Source organism: Micromesistius poutassou (genome assembly GCF_964030765.1).
Source record: "Micromesistius poutassou genome assembly, chromosome: 15".
NCBI lineage: Eukaryota > Metazoa > Chordata > Actinopteri > Gadiformes > Gadidae > Micromesistius > Micromesistius poutassou.
In genome coordinates, this window is record NC_140285.1 from 5,724,304 (window position 1) to 5,742,603 (window position 18,300).

General features: G+C 44.7%; 1 protein-coding gene across 1 annotated transcript in view; it reads left to right on the forward strand.

The window, feature by feature from the left end:
• The first annotated feature begins 5,677 nt into the window (after positions 1–5,677).
• Positions 5,678–18,300, forward strand: part of LOC311359507 (protein kinase C zeta type-like) — a 38,754-nt gene continuing 26,131 nt past the window's right edge. The window contains exons 1-3 of the mRNA XM_084479542.1: positions 5,678–5,783; positions 9,690–9,775; positions 17,435–17,566. Coding sequence (XP_084335668.1) covers positions 5,708–5,783; positions 9,690–9,775; positions 17,435–17,566 — 294 coding nt within the window. The 5' untranslated portion in view covers positions 5,678–5,707. The remainder of the gene's footprint in view (positions 5,784–9,689; positions 9,776–17,434; positions 17,567–18,300) is intronic.

Below are 18,300 nucleotides of genomic sequence, written 5' to 3' on the forward strand. Positions count from 1 at the left end.
CATCATCTGTTATAATATAATTACAAAACAAAGATGGTCAGATTGCATTATACAGGATAATGTGATTATAGCATGAAAGTAGTAGTCTGTACAGCATCCTTATTTTGGAATACTGTGTGTGTGTGTGTGTGTGTGTGTGTGTGTGTGTGTGTGTGTCTGTGTGTGTGTGTGTGTGTGTGTGTGTGTGTGTGTGTGTGTGTGTGTTCGTGAGAGAGCTAGAGAGAGAAACAGAGAGCGGGAGATACAGAAGATAGATGGATGGCTAGAGAGATGGATGGATGGATTGATTGATGGAGAGAGAGTGGGAGATGGATAGTTATAGAAAGAGAGAGAGAGAGGTAATTGAATATATCTGAGGCCGGATATGTCAAGATTGATGAGTGAGTGAGAAAGCGGCAGAGAGAGAGAGAGAGAGAGTGAGAGAGTGAGAAAGGGGGGGAGAGCTAGAGGGTGGGATAACAGGATAGAGAGAGGGACAGGGCAGAGCGGGTTTGACGGAGGAGGAGGAGAGAGTGAGGCAGCGTTTGAGAAAGAGGAGAGCGCTAGAAAAGACCGACAGCAAATAGCTGAGCCTCGGCAGCCAGCATGTGAAGGCAGGACATAAGGGGTTTCCAACAGAAACACTGCACAGCTGCAGGGATGCTGCTCACCCTACTCATCTACCTCCGAGTCAAAGGTAGGAGGAGACAAGGGGCTATTCCAAGGTGGGAGGGGACAAGGTGTTAGTCAAGGGTAGCAGGAGACAAGGGGCCAGTTGAAGGTAGGAAGTAAAGGTGTTAGTCAAGGGTAGCAGGAGACAAGGTGTTAGTCAAAAATAGGAGGAGACAAGGTGTTAGTCAAGGGTAGCTGGAGACAAGGGGCTAGTTGAAGGTAAGAGGAGACAAGTGGTTAGTCGAAGGTAAGATGAGACAAGGGGCTAGTCAAAGGTAGGAAGTAAAGGTACTTCATCTGGAGATAAAAGTTAAAATTTAAATATTTAGTCAAAACAGTAATAGTTATAAAGAAAACGGCTGGAAAGATTTCAAAGAAAACTGTTGGAAAAATGTCAAAGAAAACAGTTGGAAAGAATTCAAGAAAACAGTTGGAAAGATTTGAAAGCAAATGAATGTGAATATTTGAGTGAAACAGTAACGAAGATTTAACGTTGAGGCTTGAAAGGATGTGGATGATGTGTGTTCACTACGAGCTCAATTAAAGGTGTGTTTACACACACCGTTGTGCACACATTTATTTTTCTGATCCAGAAGATCTTTATTACCCCTAATGGGTAATAATTATTGCAGCAAGCACACATTACAGCACTTAAACATGAAATACAGGTTGTCCTGAAAAAATAAAAATGCCACGGTACAAGTAAATCTGAGCTAAAATATAAGAGAATAAAATCATGCTCATTTGTTTGTATAGAAATGGGTAGGTCAACACACAAAGAGGATTTATAAAATATGATCATAATTCCACTCAAAAGTAAAAGTAACTTGCAGAGGTAGAAGATTCTTTGTTGTCCTTTCTATTTGATTGCATCACAGCTTTGACAGCTCCTATGACATATTCTTGTTCAGGATCAACCCTAGATATTCATTGTGTCTTTGACAGTTTCAAGAGTGTGCTTTGAGTGGCAGATATCCACGGGCCTTGGTGCATCCATCTTCTCTCGATTGTCTTCGATGTGTTTAACATGAGTTGGGGAGACTCACACCACTCTGTGATGGCCTGTAGAACCGGGACAATGGTCATTTTTGTCACCTTCCGATAGGCAGACCAGGGCTGTATCATCTGTGTATCTGACCGGAGCTGCGTGTGTATCTGACCGATAAGGTGCTTGTATCTGATCGAGTGTCACCAAGCCGAACTTGCTGGGATCTTCAGGTCAAAAAGTTTGTCATCCAGGCTATAAACACTGCGTATATTCTGAAATCAGCTTTTAGTCTCCCTGCAAGGATGAAAGGGCTGATTGCATTGAGGGCAGAGGAGAAGCCTGAGAAAATGATTTGGGCATGGGTTCAGCTACCATCCAAATTCACATAAATAAGGTTTGAAAGTGCATAGATGGCATCGTCTGTTTTCTTCTGTCAGGTCGATAAGTGCACTGAAGCGGATCAAGAAGGTTTTGGATGTATCACTATGTGTGTTTTGATCCTTTGTTGAAGAGATTGAACAAGCAGGGATGTCAGGGTGATCGGTCTAAAGCCTTGAGCTGTGGGTGGGTTGGTGGTTTTGGGGACAGATAGTAACAATTGATTTTCTCGCTGAAGACAGAACTAAGTTGCTCAGAGCAGTGTTCAGTACTCCGTCAACTCTCTCGTCAGGCACCAGACCTTTCTGTTCCCTTGTCGCCGGTCAAACCCGCTCTATATCTACTTCTGACCTTATTATATGAGCAGCCCCGGGGGTTCTGGTCTGGTCCTATTCTGTAGCAGTGGCTCTCTGGCCTGCCCATTTGCCATTTTGTGAGGTAACTCGTGTGATGGGTAGTAAAAATGTCTCATGTGAGCCCTGCGAGAACTGTCCTGTCAAGCGTGTCCTTCTTGGTTTGTAAGAGGACATTTACTGGACTGCTAATTTAAGGCTGGTCTAAATATAAGACTGAATATAGCCTTGGACATACATGTTTACTTGAAGCTCCTATAAAGTCAGGTAATTTAACAAGACAATATTTATGCCTTGTTTCACCAAGTAGGCAGCCTCAGTCATTTATTTTACTGTTTACGCTTTATCTTACACTAAGCAGAGTTAATTTGTTATGATCCTTGCCATGACCACCCTTAATTTAAATTAAACATCCGGCTTAGTCACACACACACACACACACACACACCCTAAGCTGGTTCCTGTCAGTGGTGACAGACGGCCTGCAGCGTTGGTTACCGTGGGGACCAGCGATGAGGGGGGGGTTTCTGCAACCTATTTTAAAACACTGCGCAGCGCCGCGACATCTGCAGAAAACTCCCAACCCTGCTCCATCAGACGTGCTGATACACCACCAGCCGGCTCGTCCCCTCTGGCCCTGCCGTGCATATATTATACATGGAACCATGACTCTGATTCAAAGCTTCTGAGGAAGGTTAGCAGTTAACTAGCTAGCTAATGTATGGCTAGGGCTCAGCAAGTGCTTTGAAGGTCTGCCGGGCTTGGGACAGACGGAACGTTACAGGTTGCTCCTGGGAAGAGGCTAGTTTCGCACACTAGTGTTCAATAACAAAAAGATGCTGGCGCAGCCTTTGTTTAGCATGGAGAACATGCTCATTTGGGATGTAAGCTCGCTAGTGTGGGGCTTTTGCAGAGCATTACTTGTATGGTATGGAAACATATGTTGGATGGATGGGTGAATAGATGCATGGGTAGATGGATGAATGCATAGATGGATTGATAGAAAGATAGAGCGAGAGATAGAGAGATAAATAGATAGAGAGATAGATAGAGAGATAAATAGATAGATAGAGAGATAGATAGACTGTCAAGGACTGTGCACTCTGCAGTGTTTGTTGTTTTAAGATCACTGTTGAAGGAGCGTATTTCTTCTGAAGCCGCACACCAACACACACACACACAAACAAACAAACAAACAAACAAACAGACAAACGCACACCAAGAGATACACAAACTACTGATCCAGTGAAAAGAGATATGCTGACAGTGCTGAGGACTGAGGACGCTCTCCTGAAGACCTCCATTATGTCAGAATGTGTGTCTTTCTGTATCTAACCGGAGCATCCAGATAGGGATGGATGAATGGGTTTAAACTCATTCCTGATGACTTAATCCACTTGATTAAAGGCAGCGCAGGAGCCTTTATCTCCCTAAGCATGTCACACTGGTAAGCCTAGCCTATTGATTGCTGATGTCAGCATTGTGTTAGAATCAGGCGTAGGTTTACCATATTTACATTTACATTCAGGGTATTTAGCAGACGCTTTTATTTAAAGCGACTTACATAAGTACTTTTATACACCATATGTGGTTATGGTAGGTCTAAACACAGTAGAAATACAACCATGGCAATATGAGGTGACTCATTTGCAAACATTTCAGTGTGTTTAGGGGGTCATCCCTATGTTCCCCGGGTCCTATGTTCCCCGCTTTGTGTGTGACCGGGGAGCAAATGTGTTTTTTGTAGGCAGAATCCGGAAGAATCATGAACATTAGGGTTACGGTTAGGGTTAGGGTTACGGTCACAGTTAAGGTTATGGTTAGGGTTAGGGTTAGGAGTCAGCATGCAAGTTTGTCGTGACCGGGGAACATAGGACCCGGGGAACATAGGTACACTCCCGTGTTTAGCTAGCTAGTTACCCTCTGCTATGGCTCTCATAGATTGTTTCCGTCAGCTACGTGGAGAACATTAGCCAGAGCAAACTGGCACAGATTTCATCGGCAGTGTCTCCTTCGAAGCTAGTCCCCTCCCCGGAGACCCACGTGCACACGACCGTGCGCTCTTGAATCCAGGACACTTGTCATTGTGTTAAACACAGCGCTGCTAGCCACTAGCTGATAACAAGCTAATGAGGTCTTGTATTCACATGCTGTGAAGGGGAAAAGAGGGCTGGAGGAATCAGGGAGAAATGTAGTGTTTATGAGGTCAGGTTTTGGGACTGTAGCGTGTGTGTGTGTGTGTGTGTGTTTATATTCGTGTGTGCATTAATTGGTGTTGATTTGATGGCAAGGATGATGTGCTGGCTAGACTCACAGTTTGAAGGTTCTGTGTTTGATTCTTAATGTCTGCATGTACACATCTACATGTAGCCATCCTTCCTCTTCAATCCTCCAAAGATCCACCTGCTCCATACTGACCAGTATCTACACATTCACGGTTAGTGGCTTTGGATGGAAACCCTGCTAACTGAATGGTGATGAGTCGCATCAAGAGGGGAGGCATGGTAATTCAAAGTCATTCTAACGATGAGAGCTACGGTGCGGCGCGGAGCCCCACCAGGCTAATTATGCCACAAAATGGCTCTGGGCTGCCGCATCGATCTCCCATTCTCTTCTCCTCTTTGAAGTGGAGGCCTGCGTTGACGATGCTTTATATAACTGTTTTTAATGACCGGCTCTCCACCGCTACGAGCACGTTGGGACATGGGGGAAGCCGGCTCGTCACTCTTTAAAACTGACCTCAAAAGGCCTTTTAATCCGTAGTGTGGGGGGAGTTTGGGAGGAAATATATTATAACGATGGTCGTACGAAGCTTCAGAACATTTACATTCTCATGGGCCTTGAGGTTGGCAGAGTGAAAGATTATTTCCTCCAATAAAATAAATACGAAAAAATGCCACTAAGAATGGACGTAACATGGCATTGATTTATCAAGTTATTCCTATGCTCTGTTTAGTCCAAATACCCATGGTGCCAGTATTGTAAAAGTTGTGTGTTGTGATCTGCTGGTAATGAAGAGGTGGGAGGATGTTTTGCGAGGCGGTCATAATTGTTGCTAATAGCAACGCGTGCAATCTTTACTGACGCTTTCCTGCGTAAGAGAGAGAGAAACAATGTCTGGAAATGACTTCCTGAGCAACGCCCTGGCGCGGTGGTGGACTGTGTGTGTGTGTGTGTGTGTGTGTGTGTGTGTGTGTGTGTGTGTGTATGTGTGTGTGCGTGTACAGTACAGTACAGTTCCACCAAGGCTGCTGTGCTTCAGGAGTATCCCCGGTCCTCACTAGTACACTCTGCTCAGCGGTACCCAGGAGTAGGTCTCCACTAATCCGGTCCCCACATGCACTTCTATCGGTGGACGGGAAACACAGACATCATGGCAGGGCTGTGGACTCTGGCGCTCGCCTCAGGAGTTGGTGTGGTATTTCTATATGACTCATTTTCTGATTCCTATGGCTGCTCGTACTCTGTGTCCCAGTGATTGTTGTTTTGGAAAGTTGGTTGTGCGACACTTCCAGATGTTGCTCCGTTGTATAGTGTTTTGATTGTTGTCTCTCACCTGTAAGCTTTTTGTTTCAAAGCATCTGTGACTATATGTCAGATGTAATGCAGTATATGTACTTGTTTTTGATGGTGTTGCTGTACCATTTGTATAGGGTGCGGGCATAACTGCTCAGCGTGGTTTGTTCATGTGTGTTTGTATCAGGGGAATGTATAGGCAACAGTCTCTCTGAAGGAATCTACAGCATCCAGATTCCTTGGCTGTGATATGTGTTGATGAATTCTGTAAAGTGGATGGAGTGAGACAACTCTATTCTTCATTCCTTACTGACTCTGTATCGATTACATTGTTTCAAGAGGTGTTGAAACAAGAGCAGAGGCCTTGACATTCTCTGTTGAACTGATATCTTATGAATGTTTTCTGCCGCCCTGGGTGTGATTCTAGTTCCTAGCTTCTCATTTCCATCTGCTAGTTTCTAGTAGATATTTCCAGGGTGAATCACATGTCTGGCTCAGTTCCCACTGCATCACAAGCACCCTGAGAAGACAAACAAGATCCTTAAACAAAATGTTTGGGAAGCAGCCCAGCACTACCTAAAGCTATTAGAAGTTGTTGTTCATAGTTAATAAATGTGAGCTCTGCCAAATTAGCAACTTGGCAGATGTTTTGGGGGCTGCATTTTTTTTCTCATACATACCTTTTGGAATCTGAATAATTCCTTTTGATTTAGCGCAGTAGAATTCAAGCACTCACAGAGAATACTAAACCCAAGCTGCAGGGCCATCCTGGTGCAAAACAATATTTGATATATTCGGTGTTAAGGCGGAACCGCCATTGAGTCTTTATTGATTCAACGTTGGGATCATTGAATGAGTCAATGATAACTTTATTTTGTTCATTAGTGGTTTGACATCAGTAGTCTGGTTATTATGGGAAGGACCGCTCTGCTACGTGCCTGCATGTTCCTGGGTGACCTCAGTGTCTGCATCCCGACTTATGTTGTCATCTGACTCATCTCTCGAGTGACTAACCTCTGCTACCATCGTCTAATTAATTAGCGTATCTTCGCACTCCCAGTCGACCTTAACACCACCCAATCTGACTGCTTCTCAGGAATCCAAGTTCAAGTTCAGGTTCTGTGAGTTTGATGAAGCGTCATACATATACAGCTAGAAGTGAAATGCCTTCAATAGCATCAATAGTACCTCATTACTAGTAATGAGGACAATTTCTGTAGTTGAATCACAGTTACCACCTTATAGACATGATTTTCTTGTGGAGGATACCACGTTCCGACACACACAAACACACACAGAGACACACACACATAGGGAATAAAGGAGCAAGGTTTATCCACCTACTCACACACACACACTCTTTCACACTAACACACAGGAAATATAGGAGGAAGGTAAACCCACTCAAAGACACACACACACACACACACAAACACACACACACACACAGGAAATATAGGAGGGAGGAATACCAACACACACACAGCGATAGATAGCAGTCCAGATATCGTTCCAAATCTCACTGAAAGATACCAACTTAGTGGAACATAAAGTAGATTGCCAGCTACCAGACAGCCCATAGAGACACAGAGCATGTCATCTGTGTTTCAGTCAACCCACTGGAGACAGGAGGAGAGGGAAGACACTTCAAAGGCTTTCTCTCGTCAAACCCACACCGTATTACTGGGAAGATACAATAGCGGCTCGAATTAGCGAGAGGATTATTTCGGGCTGGGGTTAGATGGTGGTTTGCGGTGTGTTTGTCTATGTGTGTGTGTGTGTGTGTGTGTGTGTGTGTGTGTGTGTGTGTGTGTGTGTGTGTGTATATGTGCATGCATGTGTTTCTGCATGAGAACGTGTGTTTGTGCGTATGTGTCATATAAAGTGGGACAAAAGTTCACCCCAGGGTAAACCTGTTAAATCCTAATGTCCTCAGTGGGGCAACAGTGACTAACCAAAGCTGGGGTGTGGTGGTGGGCTCTGGTGCTGCCATGGCAACAGAGGCAAAAGATGAAGAGTGAAGGGGGGGGGGGGGTAAACCATGATCACAGGGATGGAGAGAGAGAAAGAGAGTGAGAGTGAGAGTGAGAGAGAGAGAGAGAGAGAGAGAGAGAGAGAGAGAGAGAGACTGGATGTCAGTACACCCATCAACAAGGATAGAGAGATAGCTAGAGACAGGGAGGAAAAGAGAAATAGGGGGGCTGATTAATAATTTGTAGGCCCGTTCAATGCCCTGTCCAGGTAGGGCAACAATCCGGTCAAACCAACCGTAGTGAACACAAACGCACAGCCAGCGGCAACTTTCGCTTTGCTACCTGTGCACATGGGTGTGTGTGTGTGTGTGTGATTGTTTGAGTGTGCTGCAGGTGTAATCTTCAGCTGAGGGAATTTGGGAGAAAGCTGCCTTCCTCATGACCTCCAGAGTGAGGTTGACCTACTTACAAGGTGAGGGTGGAAGTAGAGGGGGCAAGGCGAAATTGCTTTGATGGTTGATAGAACATCACATGCAGTGAAATCATAGGGCGATCACCAGCTTTCATACAAAGGTGTTTACTGTTACCGTGCCTAAATGATACTCATTCATAGCATTTCTTCTAGATATAATTTAGATAAATCTCTCTCTCTCTCTGTCTCTCTCTCTCTGTGTGTGTGTGTGTGTGTGTGTGTGTGTGTGTGTGTGTGTGTGTGTGTGTGTTTAATGTATGTGTGTGTGTGTGTGAGTGGTGGTCTGTGTGCTTGTTTCAGGGAACAGGTTCTGGGGACAGGGCAGCCTGTGTTCCCACCTCCTTACGTCATACTCTGTGTTCAGTATAAATAGAAGCAGAGGTATCGCCCTGTCTTAATGAGACCAGGGATCTCCTGGGGGAGAGAGGGCGGGAGTGGGAGAGAGAGAGAGAGAGAGAGAGAGAGAGAGAGAGAGAGAGAGAGAGAGAGAGAGAGAGAGAGAGAGAGCGATTTGGAAAGATTAGGGAGATGAATTGGATGTAGTAAGAGGGAGAGGCAGAGGGAGAGACAGCGAAAAGTCCTGTAGACTAGCATAGGAGCTCTGTTCTTTTTGTATAGTGTTAGCTCTGTGTTAACCCTCCTTCTCCTCCACTTTCTCATCTTTGATAATAACATCAGAGAAGAGAGAGCCAGGGAGAGAGCCAGAGAGCGAGGCAGACATACAGACTCAAAGATTTTTCTCAAAGGTTCTTTAGTCACTTTTAACACCCTCATATCTCTTTCTTCTTCCTTACACTGTTATATTCTGGTGGTGCTGTGGGCTGGGGGCTGGCAGGGGGTGCAGGGGCGGTGTGGCAGATGGGGGAGGGGGGGGGGGCTGCGTGGGAACAGCCATGTCCACAGAAGTCAAGCTAATGAAGCTACGCCACAAAAGCCTGAGGGTTAGGAGAAGTGCTTTATCTGTGTTGTGATATCTGTTTTGTGGACGATATTACTAAATCTGTTTATGTGTTTACCCCTATCACTGGGAAACTCTTGAATCAGAGCATTGTAATTATCCATCAGGAAAACAAGGGTATACAAATACACGCAATATCTAATATAAAGATTAGCATTGCATCAGGGTTGGTAGCATCAGCGGGGGGCTTTTCATTCTAACCACACTTTAATCATGCCAGATGCCTCTTGTATAAATATTGTATGATGAACAACATGAAAACGGAATGTTATATAGTGAACGTGTACAATGTTTTGACCTGAGCCATGCTTTGTTGCTGTGTCGTTCATTCATCACCCTTTGACCTCCAACTCAAACATCCCTCCTGACTCTCTCTCTCTCTCCCTCTCTCTCTCCCCAGAGTCGATCTACCGCCGCGGTGCCAGAAGATGGAGGAAGCTCTACCGTGTCAACGGACACCTCTTCCAGGCCAAGCGCTTTAACAGGGTGAGACACACACACACACACACACAAACAAACACACACAAAAACACCTTAACACACACACCCACTCACAGCATAGTTGGCTAGTTTCAATTTCTGGTTGAAAAATTCTAAATAACTCCAGCTGGTGCTGGCCATAAGGCATCGGTCTTGCTTCAATGATACAATAACTTCGCTCTGGCCACATTAGGGTAAACACTTAAGAATCCATCCAAACGTCCATCCATCATCCATACAGGTCAGAGCTTAGGACCCTGAATAGTAGCACTGGTGCCCAACACGATTTTGTGCTCCATTCAGTGGGCATATATCAGTGGCCTTAAATATGATAGTGGTTTGTTCCTGTAAATCTGCTGCTAGATACAAGTGTTCAAGTATGAAGCAGAATAAAGAATTCAGGCTCCGCTCGTATGGTACATTACAGTCACTACACTCATGCTCCATGTCAGTCATGTTTGTGGGTTCAGTTCAGTGACCGTTAACCTGCTGTGCTGAAAGAATATGAATAATTCATTGTGGCCCAGTTATGCTAGTGCTTCAACCTTCAGCCTGGTTATACAACCTGGTTATACAGCCTGGTTATACAGTCTGGTTATACAGCCTGGTTTGCTACAGCCTGGTTATACAGCCTGGTTTGCTATAGCCTTTTCTCCAGTCAGTGTTGTTGTTTTTTCTTTCGATTTCACGTTAGCAAACACATACAACAAGCATAGGTCTTGTTGTATTTTGGTACATGCTTAGAGCTAGACCTATATTTTAGTTATCACTTCAGGTCCCACATTGTGACAAATAACATCAACCCGTAAAATAACACCATATTACACTGGTAGACTTTTTCCCTTCGTGTCCCCTAGCTGACCTACCTAGCTAGCATATGAGGAGTGCTAGTGGTGAAGGTAATGCTAGCTTAGGTATAATGCTAGTGGTGGACGTAATGCTAGTGTATGTTGACATAGTGGTTGACATAGTGGCTGTGTCTCAATTCAGGGGCTGCATCCTTCGAAGGACGCGGCCTATGAAGGTGTGGCCTTCGTAGACTGTGAAGGCCGAACTGAAGGCCGAACAAGCGTTGTTAAATGAGACGGTCTAGCCTACGGAGCATTTCTGGATTGCTTAACAAACCATTAACGCCCTTGACCTTGCGTGGCCACGTGCCGCTCCTGTCGCCTGGCAACCCTGACAGCTGCGGTTCAAACCGGACAGTGGACGAGATAAATATGTTCATAATTCATTAATTCGACGTTGGCTTAACTTGAATTAGTTTAACGTTATATGGCTAGCGTTAATGTCATTGAACTTTGACAATAAAGTTAAAAATCCAACGCGCAATGAATCTTGGGATACGTTGGGCTGTGAAGGATCCACCCGGTGGATCCTTCGAAGGATGCAGCTCCTGAATTGAGACGCAGCCAGTGCTAGGTGTGGACATACCGCTAGCGTATATCTCCTGCTATCTCCGTACCACTAGTGTATGTCTTATGCTAACGTTGGACTTGATGCTAGAATGTGTCTCATGCTAGCCATAGACATACTGCTCGCCAGCCAGCTCTGACTGGAAGAGTGGAACAGTCTGCAGAGACTAATGGTGTTACTTTCAGTCTTTAAGTAGCTCTTCCCGTTGGAGAGGGAATGCACGGGCCCCTGGTTGGGCACTCCAGGGCTCTTAAAAAGCACAGGCTCAGGGGAGGAGAGACCTTGCCTGACAAAGGGTGTTTTTTTTTTTGTATTGTGTATTGTGTTGTTAACTGTTAACTTAACCGTTCCCTCTACTTTTCGACTATTTTCTTTTGTCAATTTATTTTTAGAGCATACATTTTTGTGTCTGGTTTGTGATGATTGATTTGATTTATTATAGCCTGTTTGAGGCTAGCCGTATGGACCATTACTATCCCTGGATTATTATTATGGATGAATTTTGTCTACAGAGTTGTTGACATTGGCAGTGAAGAAGTGTGTAAACCTAAACACTTTTACACCTTAACCTTTTATACCTATTATAGATAGAAGCAGTCGGGTTTAAACATATAAGCTTACATACAACATAACATCACAACATTGCACACACATACACACTTGCCACTCGAGCATAGTCCAATATAAAGTACTCAATTAGTTTGACTTTGCCTTTTACTAAGTACAGGATGCAGGATATCATAGTGATGAGGCTGTTCACCTCCCAGGCAAAAAGTACTTGGTTCAATGTCTGCAGCCAATGTCTCCATCTATATGAGCAAGATACCTATACCACTACTTATTCCTTAATGACATGCATCTGAATCCACTAGCCTATAAATCTCTCTGGATGAAAGCGTCTGCTGAATAACAAATAGTATTAATATAGTAATGCAGGTTTTCCTCCCAATGCTTCTTCGTAGTAAACCTGTCCCTCAGGTGTGCGTGAGTGTGTGTGTCTGTGTGTGTATGAATACACCGTCTCCCCGGGCAGCTAGTGTCTGAGCAGAGTGCTTCAGTGTATATCTGCTGACTTTGCCTGCCGTTTCCATTATACGTCCATGCGTCATTGATTAGCTCTGAGACGTAGCGTCGATAGGCAGGCGCAGGCTAACACACCGTGCAGCCCTGGCTGGCTCGGCTGGCATTGCGCCATCTCCCTGGACATATTCAATAACGCGGCTCAGACATGAGGACCTACTGAACAAGGTAACAGCTGACTGGTTCTAGAAACGAGTAAACATCAGTTTTGATTCACCTAGTGGTGACGATGCAAATTTTTAGCCATTGGTTGTTTTTTAATATAGATTATGTACCGATTTTTTTTTTGTCAAGTCACTGGTGCTATAGGTGCATTGCTTATGCTGTCAAGGTAAAGTCTAAGTTAAGAGCTTGTGTGTGTCTCGGCGCTTTGACGATCTGTGGTTCTGGAGTGTTTGGTCTCTTGAAGTTCTGTGTTTTCATCGTCAGCATATAAATGAGCCCTAGGAGAAGTAGGTCCGGCTGGCTTTCTTTCTTTCTTTCTTTCTTTTTTTTCTTGCTTCCTTTCGTTCTTGCTTTCTTCCCTCTTTTCTTTACCTCTCAATCCCATTCCATACATCTCCCCTTCTTTCAATCTCTCTCCCTGTGCTCTTTTGATGCTCTCCATCTCCTCTTAACTCCAGTCCCTCCCTCCCTCCCTCCCTCCCTCCCTCCCTCCCTCCCTCCCTCAATCAATCCCCCTCCCTCCCTTCCCCATAACTCCATCCACTCCCTCCCTCCCTCCCTCACCCTCCGTCTCTTAATCCATCCCCCTCCCTCCCCACATCACTCCATCCCCCTCCCTCCCCACATCACTCCATCCCCTCCTCCCTCCTCCCTCCCTCCATTCCCTAGCTCTTCCGGGCTCAGAGTCACTGTAGCAGCAGCAGAAGAAAGATGCTTTTGTACAGGACCACGACTCCCCCCCTATCCACCTCCACCTAACCCCCTCCCTCTCTTGTGAGGTCCCCTCACATCCCTGGACCTCCTGCTGACCTCACGTGGGCGATGCCTCAGCGGGGGTATGGAAAACCGTTCTAGCTTTAACCTGTTATAGCCTCGCTGGACAGAATACTAAATGTATTATGAACAATTTATCATTAAAATAAATGTTAATTAATCTGTTAAAATAAGAATAATTACTATTAAGAGTTACATTTATACTTAATTCCTAGTCTCCAAAGGTTAGTTCTTACTTCTACATTGTTCTACCATATGACACGGGGCAAGAGGACAATACATGTCTTTATGAAGCAGGTAGTGGTTGGGGCATCCTGCTCAAGGATAACCTACTGGTAGGCCGTGGACCCAACCGCATATAAACTAATACATATTATTAACCAGACACTATCATTAGCCAGCCCATTGAACTGGACCATAATAATAGCAGTCTTTTACACTTTTCCATGCTACATTTCCGTTATGGGCAACAGTGACCCACTGTTAATGTTAAAGTCACGGTCAGACAGTCAATAATATCATATAATCTGAAAAGAGCACAAGCATTATCAGCAGCCCTGCTCCTCCTCTGATCCTAAGGTTTCCTGGATGGAGAATGTACCAGCTGGTCCACATGAACAGCTCAATGTCATTGCATTTTACTTATGCCATAAAGTGACATACTGTGAAAGGCCAGCAATAGAAAAGCTTGTAACAGAAATGCTAGTTACATAATAGCTAATGGTAAGAACAATAGTGACAACGATGCTATTGACATCCAAGCCAGTGACAGAAAAACTAGTAACAGAAATACTAGTTGCAGAAAGCCAACCACCAAGCAAACCCTTAATGAACACCTCAATACCTTCACTGCTCCCATCCATTTTTTTTAATGGAATTCCAAAATAAGCCACGTGACGTCACCTAGTGCAAAGATATAAACTGACCAGAAACCCTCAATCACAACCTTTGTTTCGTGCCATTAAAAAACTTCCAACCTTGCTTCACAGAGCCTCGCAGTGAAGCAAACAGGGGTGAGAGAGTTCAGAGGAGAGCCAGCCACTAGCTGGCACAAACTGCCCCTGAGCCTGTGATGATCACAGGCTGTGTTTGTGTCTGACTTCGGTCTGGCACGGCACTCAAAGGCACCCTTTAGAAAATAAATTAAATCTAAAATACCGAATGACGGAGGTGTTTAATCCGCACGCCCCCTGGTGTGATGTCCTGAGTGTAGTGTCCACTGGAGGTGAGGAGGTTTTATCTCTCGTCGTATAAGCCTCAGCTGCTCTGAGAGAGAGACCAAGACGCTGGTGAACCTTTAAGGAGGACAATAAGGGCTTAAAGTAAAAGGGCAGCGAGACAAAGACGCTCCTGGTTTTAAGTACCCAGACCCAAGAACAAGATGGTGCCACTGATAGCAGTGGATGTGTGTTGCCCTGGACAATGCTGCTCTGTTCATAGAATTATTTTGTGTAACATCAATTGGAATATTGTGTGTGTGTGTGTGTGTGTGTGTGTGTGTGTGTGTGTGTGTGTGTGTGTGTGTGTGTGTGTGTGTGTGTGTGCTTGGTTTGTCTTGGTTGACTTGATAATGGATTTGTATCTTATCTAAACAAGTTTAATAGCAGATAACCATCAGAGAGCTAACAGTCAGCTAACAGAGCTCTAACAGAGAGTCCACAGAGAGCTCTAACAAAGCTCTAACAGAGAGCTATCTGAGAGCTTACAGTCAGCTAACAGAGAGCTATCAGAGAGCTAACAGTCAGCTAACATAGAGCTAACAAAAAGTCCACAGAGAGCTAACAGTCAGCTAACAGAGAGCTATCTGAGAGCTAACATTCAGCTAGTAAAGTGCAGTCCACAATCAACTTTATTCAAGACACAGGAAGGTCCAAAAAATAAAAAAATAAAAAAATATAAAACAATACAAAACATTTAAGAAGGATGCAAATGAGGCATCAACAATTATAATACAAACACATACAAGCTAGTTTGTGAACGACCCAGAGAAACACAACGCAAATTCAATGTGAACATGTATGAGGCTTTAATAAAATTCCGGACGATTTTGAAATTCCACCACACATTTTTTTTTAAAGTGTCTCAAAAAGAGGGCATGTCTGGGCAAAAGAGGACATCTGGTTACCCTACGTACGGGAAACCCATTTGATTCCTACCTGTTCCACTGTTAAATAGCGGCACAAATTGGTTGGCGCTATCCTGGTAATTTCCCTGCGTGAGAAATACGAAGTGTGGCGTGTGAGCGTGTGCATGGGTTGAATTGCGTGTGTCTCAGGCCGAATGCATGAGACTTGACTAGACCCAGTCAATCTGCACATGAATCGACATAAAATTTCTCAGAACAGCATTAAAAGTGGGCACATTGTTTGTTACGCTCATTTTCACTGGCACTACCCCCCCCCCCCCCCCCTGCGAGTTTTAAGCAAAATTCTCAGAGCATCATTATATGCCTCTTGAAGTTTTTTCATTTTCCACAGAGAGCTAACATGGTGCTAACAGAGAGCTATCAGAGAGCTAACAGTCAGCTAACAGAGAGTCCACAGAGAGCTAACCTAGCCCTAACAGAGAGCTATCAGAGAGCTAACAGTCAGCTAACAGAGAGTCCACAGAGAGCTAACAGTCAGCTAACAGAGAGTCCACAGAGAGCTAACCTAGCCCTAACAGAGAGCTATCAGAGAGCTAACAGTCAGCTAACAGAGAGTCCACAGAGAGCTAGCAGTCAGCTAACAGAGAGCATGTGTAATGATGGCATGTTTTCTTGTAATAAGAGTAAACAACTTATATCTCAAACAGTGACTCTCCACCAGCGAGGCGATGTGGTGTGCAGACAAAATACTTTCACTTATTCATGATTTCTTCTCTCGCTGCCTTCCTTCCTTCCTTTTGATTGGGGAGAAAAACTTAAGAGTGCTTTGATCTCTCCTATAGAGCATCGCCATGGCAACAGAGTTTCGGACGGCGGCCCTTTGTTCGCCCGTGCCTCGAGAGGGAAGGCACGGCGGGGGAGGGGGGGGGGGGGGGGGTCGTTGGTTACGTTTGAGGACAGTTAGTCGGAAACTCTGACTTATGCAACGCAGTGTCAAGTTCAACCCCCCCCCCCCCCCATGGGAATGAGGGGAAGGGAACCCCCCCCACTGTCTCCCTCCCCAGGACAAAGGACAAGGAGGCAGAGAGTCGTTCCCAAGAAGGAACTAGCTCCTCGTAGCCAAACACTGAAAGAGGTCAAGGTTTTTACAAAGGGCAGCAGAAAGGCTGAAGTAATACACTGCGGACGTGGAGTACCCAGCTCAGTCAATCTGGGACAACAGCAAACAGAAATAGTAACCTTGACTGTGTTTTGGGGTCTTTGCTGCCATCTAGAGGCTGAACTGTGTTTTGGGGAAAACTTTGAAGTGTTTGTTAGATTGATAATGTCATGTTCTATTCATTGGTGAACCAAGGATTATATTGTTTTGTTTAAAGGATTCAGCGGAATATTTTAATTTGTTCCACGGTCAGTGATTGTATTGTGAAGTCACTTCTGGAGTTTTTCCATAGATGATGACAAAGAGTCACAGAGACGTTTAGATAGCAGCACATTGCCAAATTTTTGTGGGGTGATTCCCAAGGTTGAGTCAAATCCAACGCTGTTCAGTGTCATCCCTATCCAGAAAAAAAGCATCAGGCCTTCCAGGTCAATTAATTCAGCAGAGAATGCAAATAAAACCCAAATTAATGTATTAATTTGATAGTATATTAGCCAATTAGTCACATCAAGCAATTAATGACTATTTCCTAAGTGTATCAAACCTATCATCTTCTTTCCTGTATACTTATCTCTTAATTATACTTAGTGTATACAGTGATATCTTTAGATGCAAGGAGAAGGTAGGGGTTAGGGGCTTCTTGCTCAAAAGTTAGGTAGACCGTGAATCTTTCCACTTACGTCTGTAACTCCCTTACCTCCACTCTTTCCTGCCCCCCTATCTAGCTGTTATGTTATTACATGGCTTTGTTGAACACTCAAGTCTGATTGGTAATTTACGGCATTCGTTTCAGTGGTCTGTTCTTTATGAGTAGCAGACCAACCGTAGATTCAAAACCGACAATTTTTCTTACTTGACGACTCACAGTGACTCATCAATAACCATGCTCCTGCCATATTGTCTGCCAAGAGCAGGTGTCTGCTGTTTGATACTGACATTGAATCTCCCTTCTCGCCATTCTCTGTGCTGTGTCTCTCCCCTCCAGAAGGCGTACTGTGGCCACTGCAGTGAAAGGATATGGGGGCTGGGGAGGCAGGGCTACAAGTGTATCAACTGCAAACTGCTGGTCCATAAGCGCTGTCACAAACTCATCCCTCAGACCTGCCAAAAGCTTATGGTGAGTGGCCGTGAGTACAGCACCATATCTGGTGAAGCAGGTGTGTGGTAAAACTCTGTTTCAGAATTGTTACAAAGTGATGTCACCGGTGGATTGCGTTTATTTTTTTTTATGAAAAAATGTGGAAAACATTGCCCTTCTGTATTTATGATGACGTCTTACATAACATACAAGAGACCAGACACGGTCAGTTGAGATTTATTCTGAGTTTCATTTTGGAAAAAGTTGACCCTCCTTCTTTGGTCCGTTGATGGGCCAACAGTTAGCAAACATGGACTGTCCTGGAAGGTCGCAACTGATAAATACAGTTGACCATACAGAGATCTATCCCTCTGCAAGCTGAGTATCAGCTGAGTGTAGGGGCCCGACCTTTGGGATCTCTTCCAGAGGAACCTTTCCAAGCTTTAATCACGCTCAACTCAAACCAAGACACTGTTTGCTGTAGTTGAACCCCCGCACACACTCCCAATGAAGCCCACACACACACACACACACAGAATGACACTCACAGACACACACACTGAAAGACACTCATTCAAACACACACACACACAGAAAGACACTCATTCACAGAAAGACACACACACACACACACACACACACACACAAAGACACTGATTCCCACAGACACATGCGCGATTCAGCTGTATTCCCCCGGTGACTTCATTTACACATGTGAGCTAAAGAGAGAGAGAGGAGCCTCTTCTCTCTCCCCCGGGCCCCGTGGCCTCGAG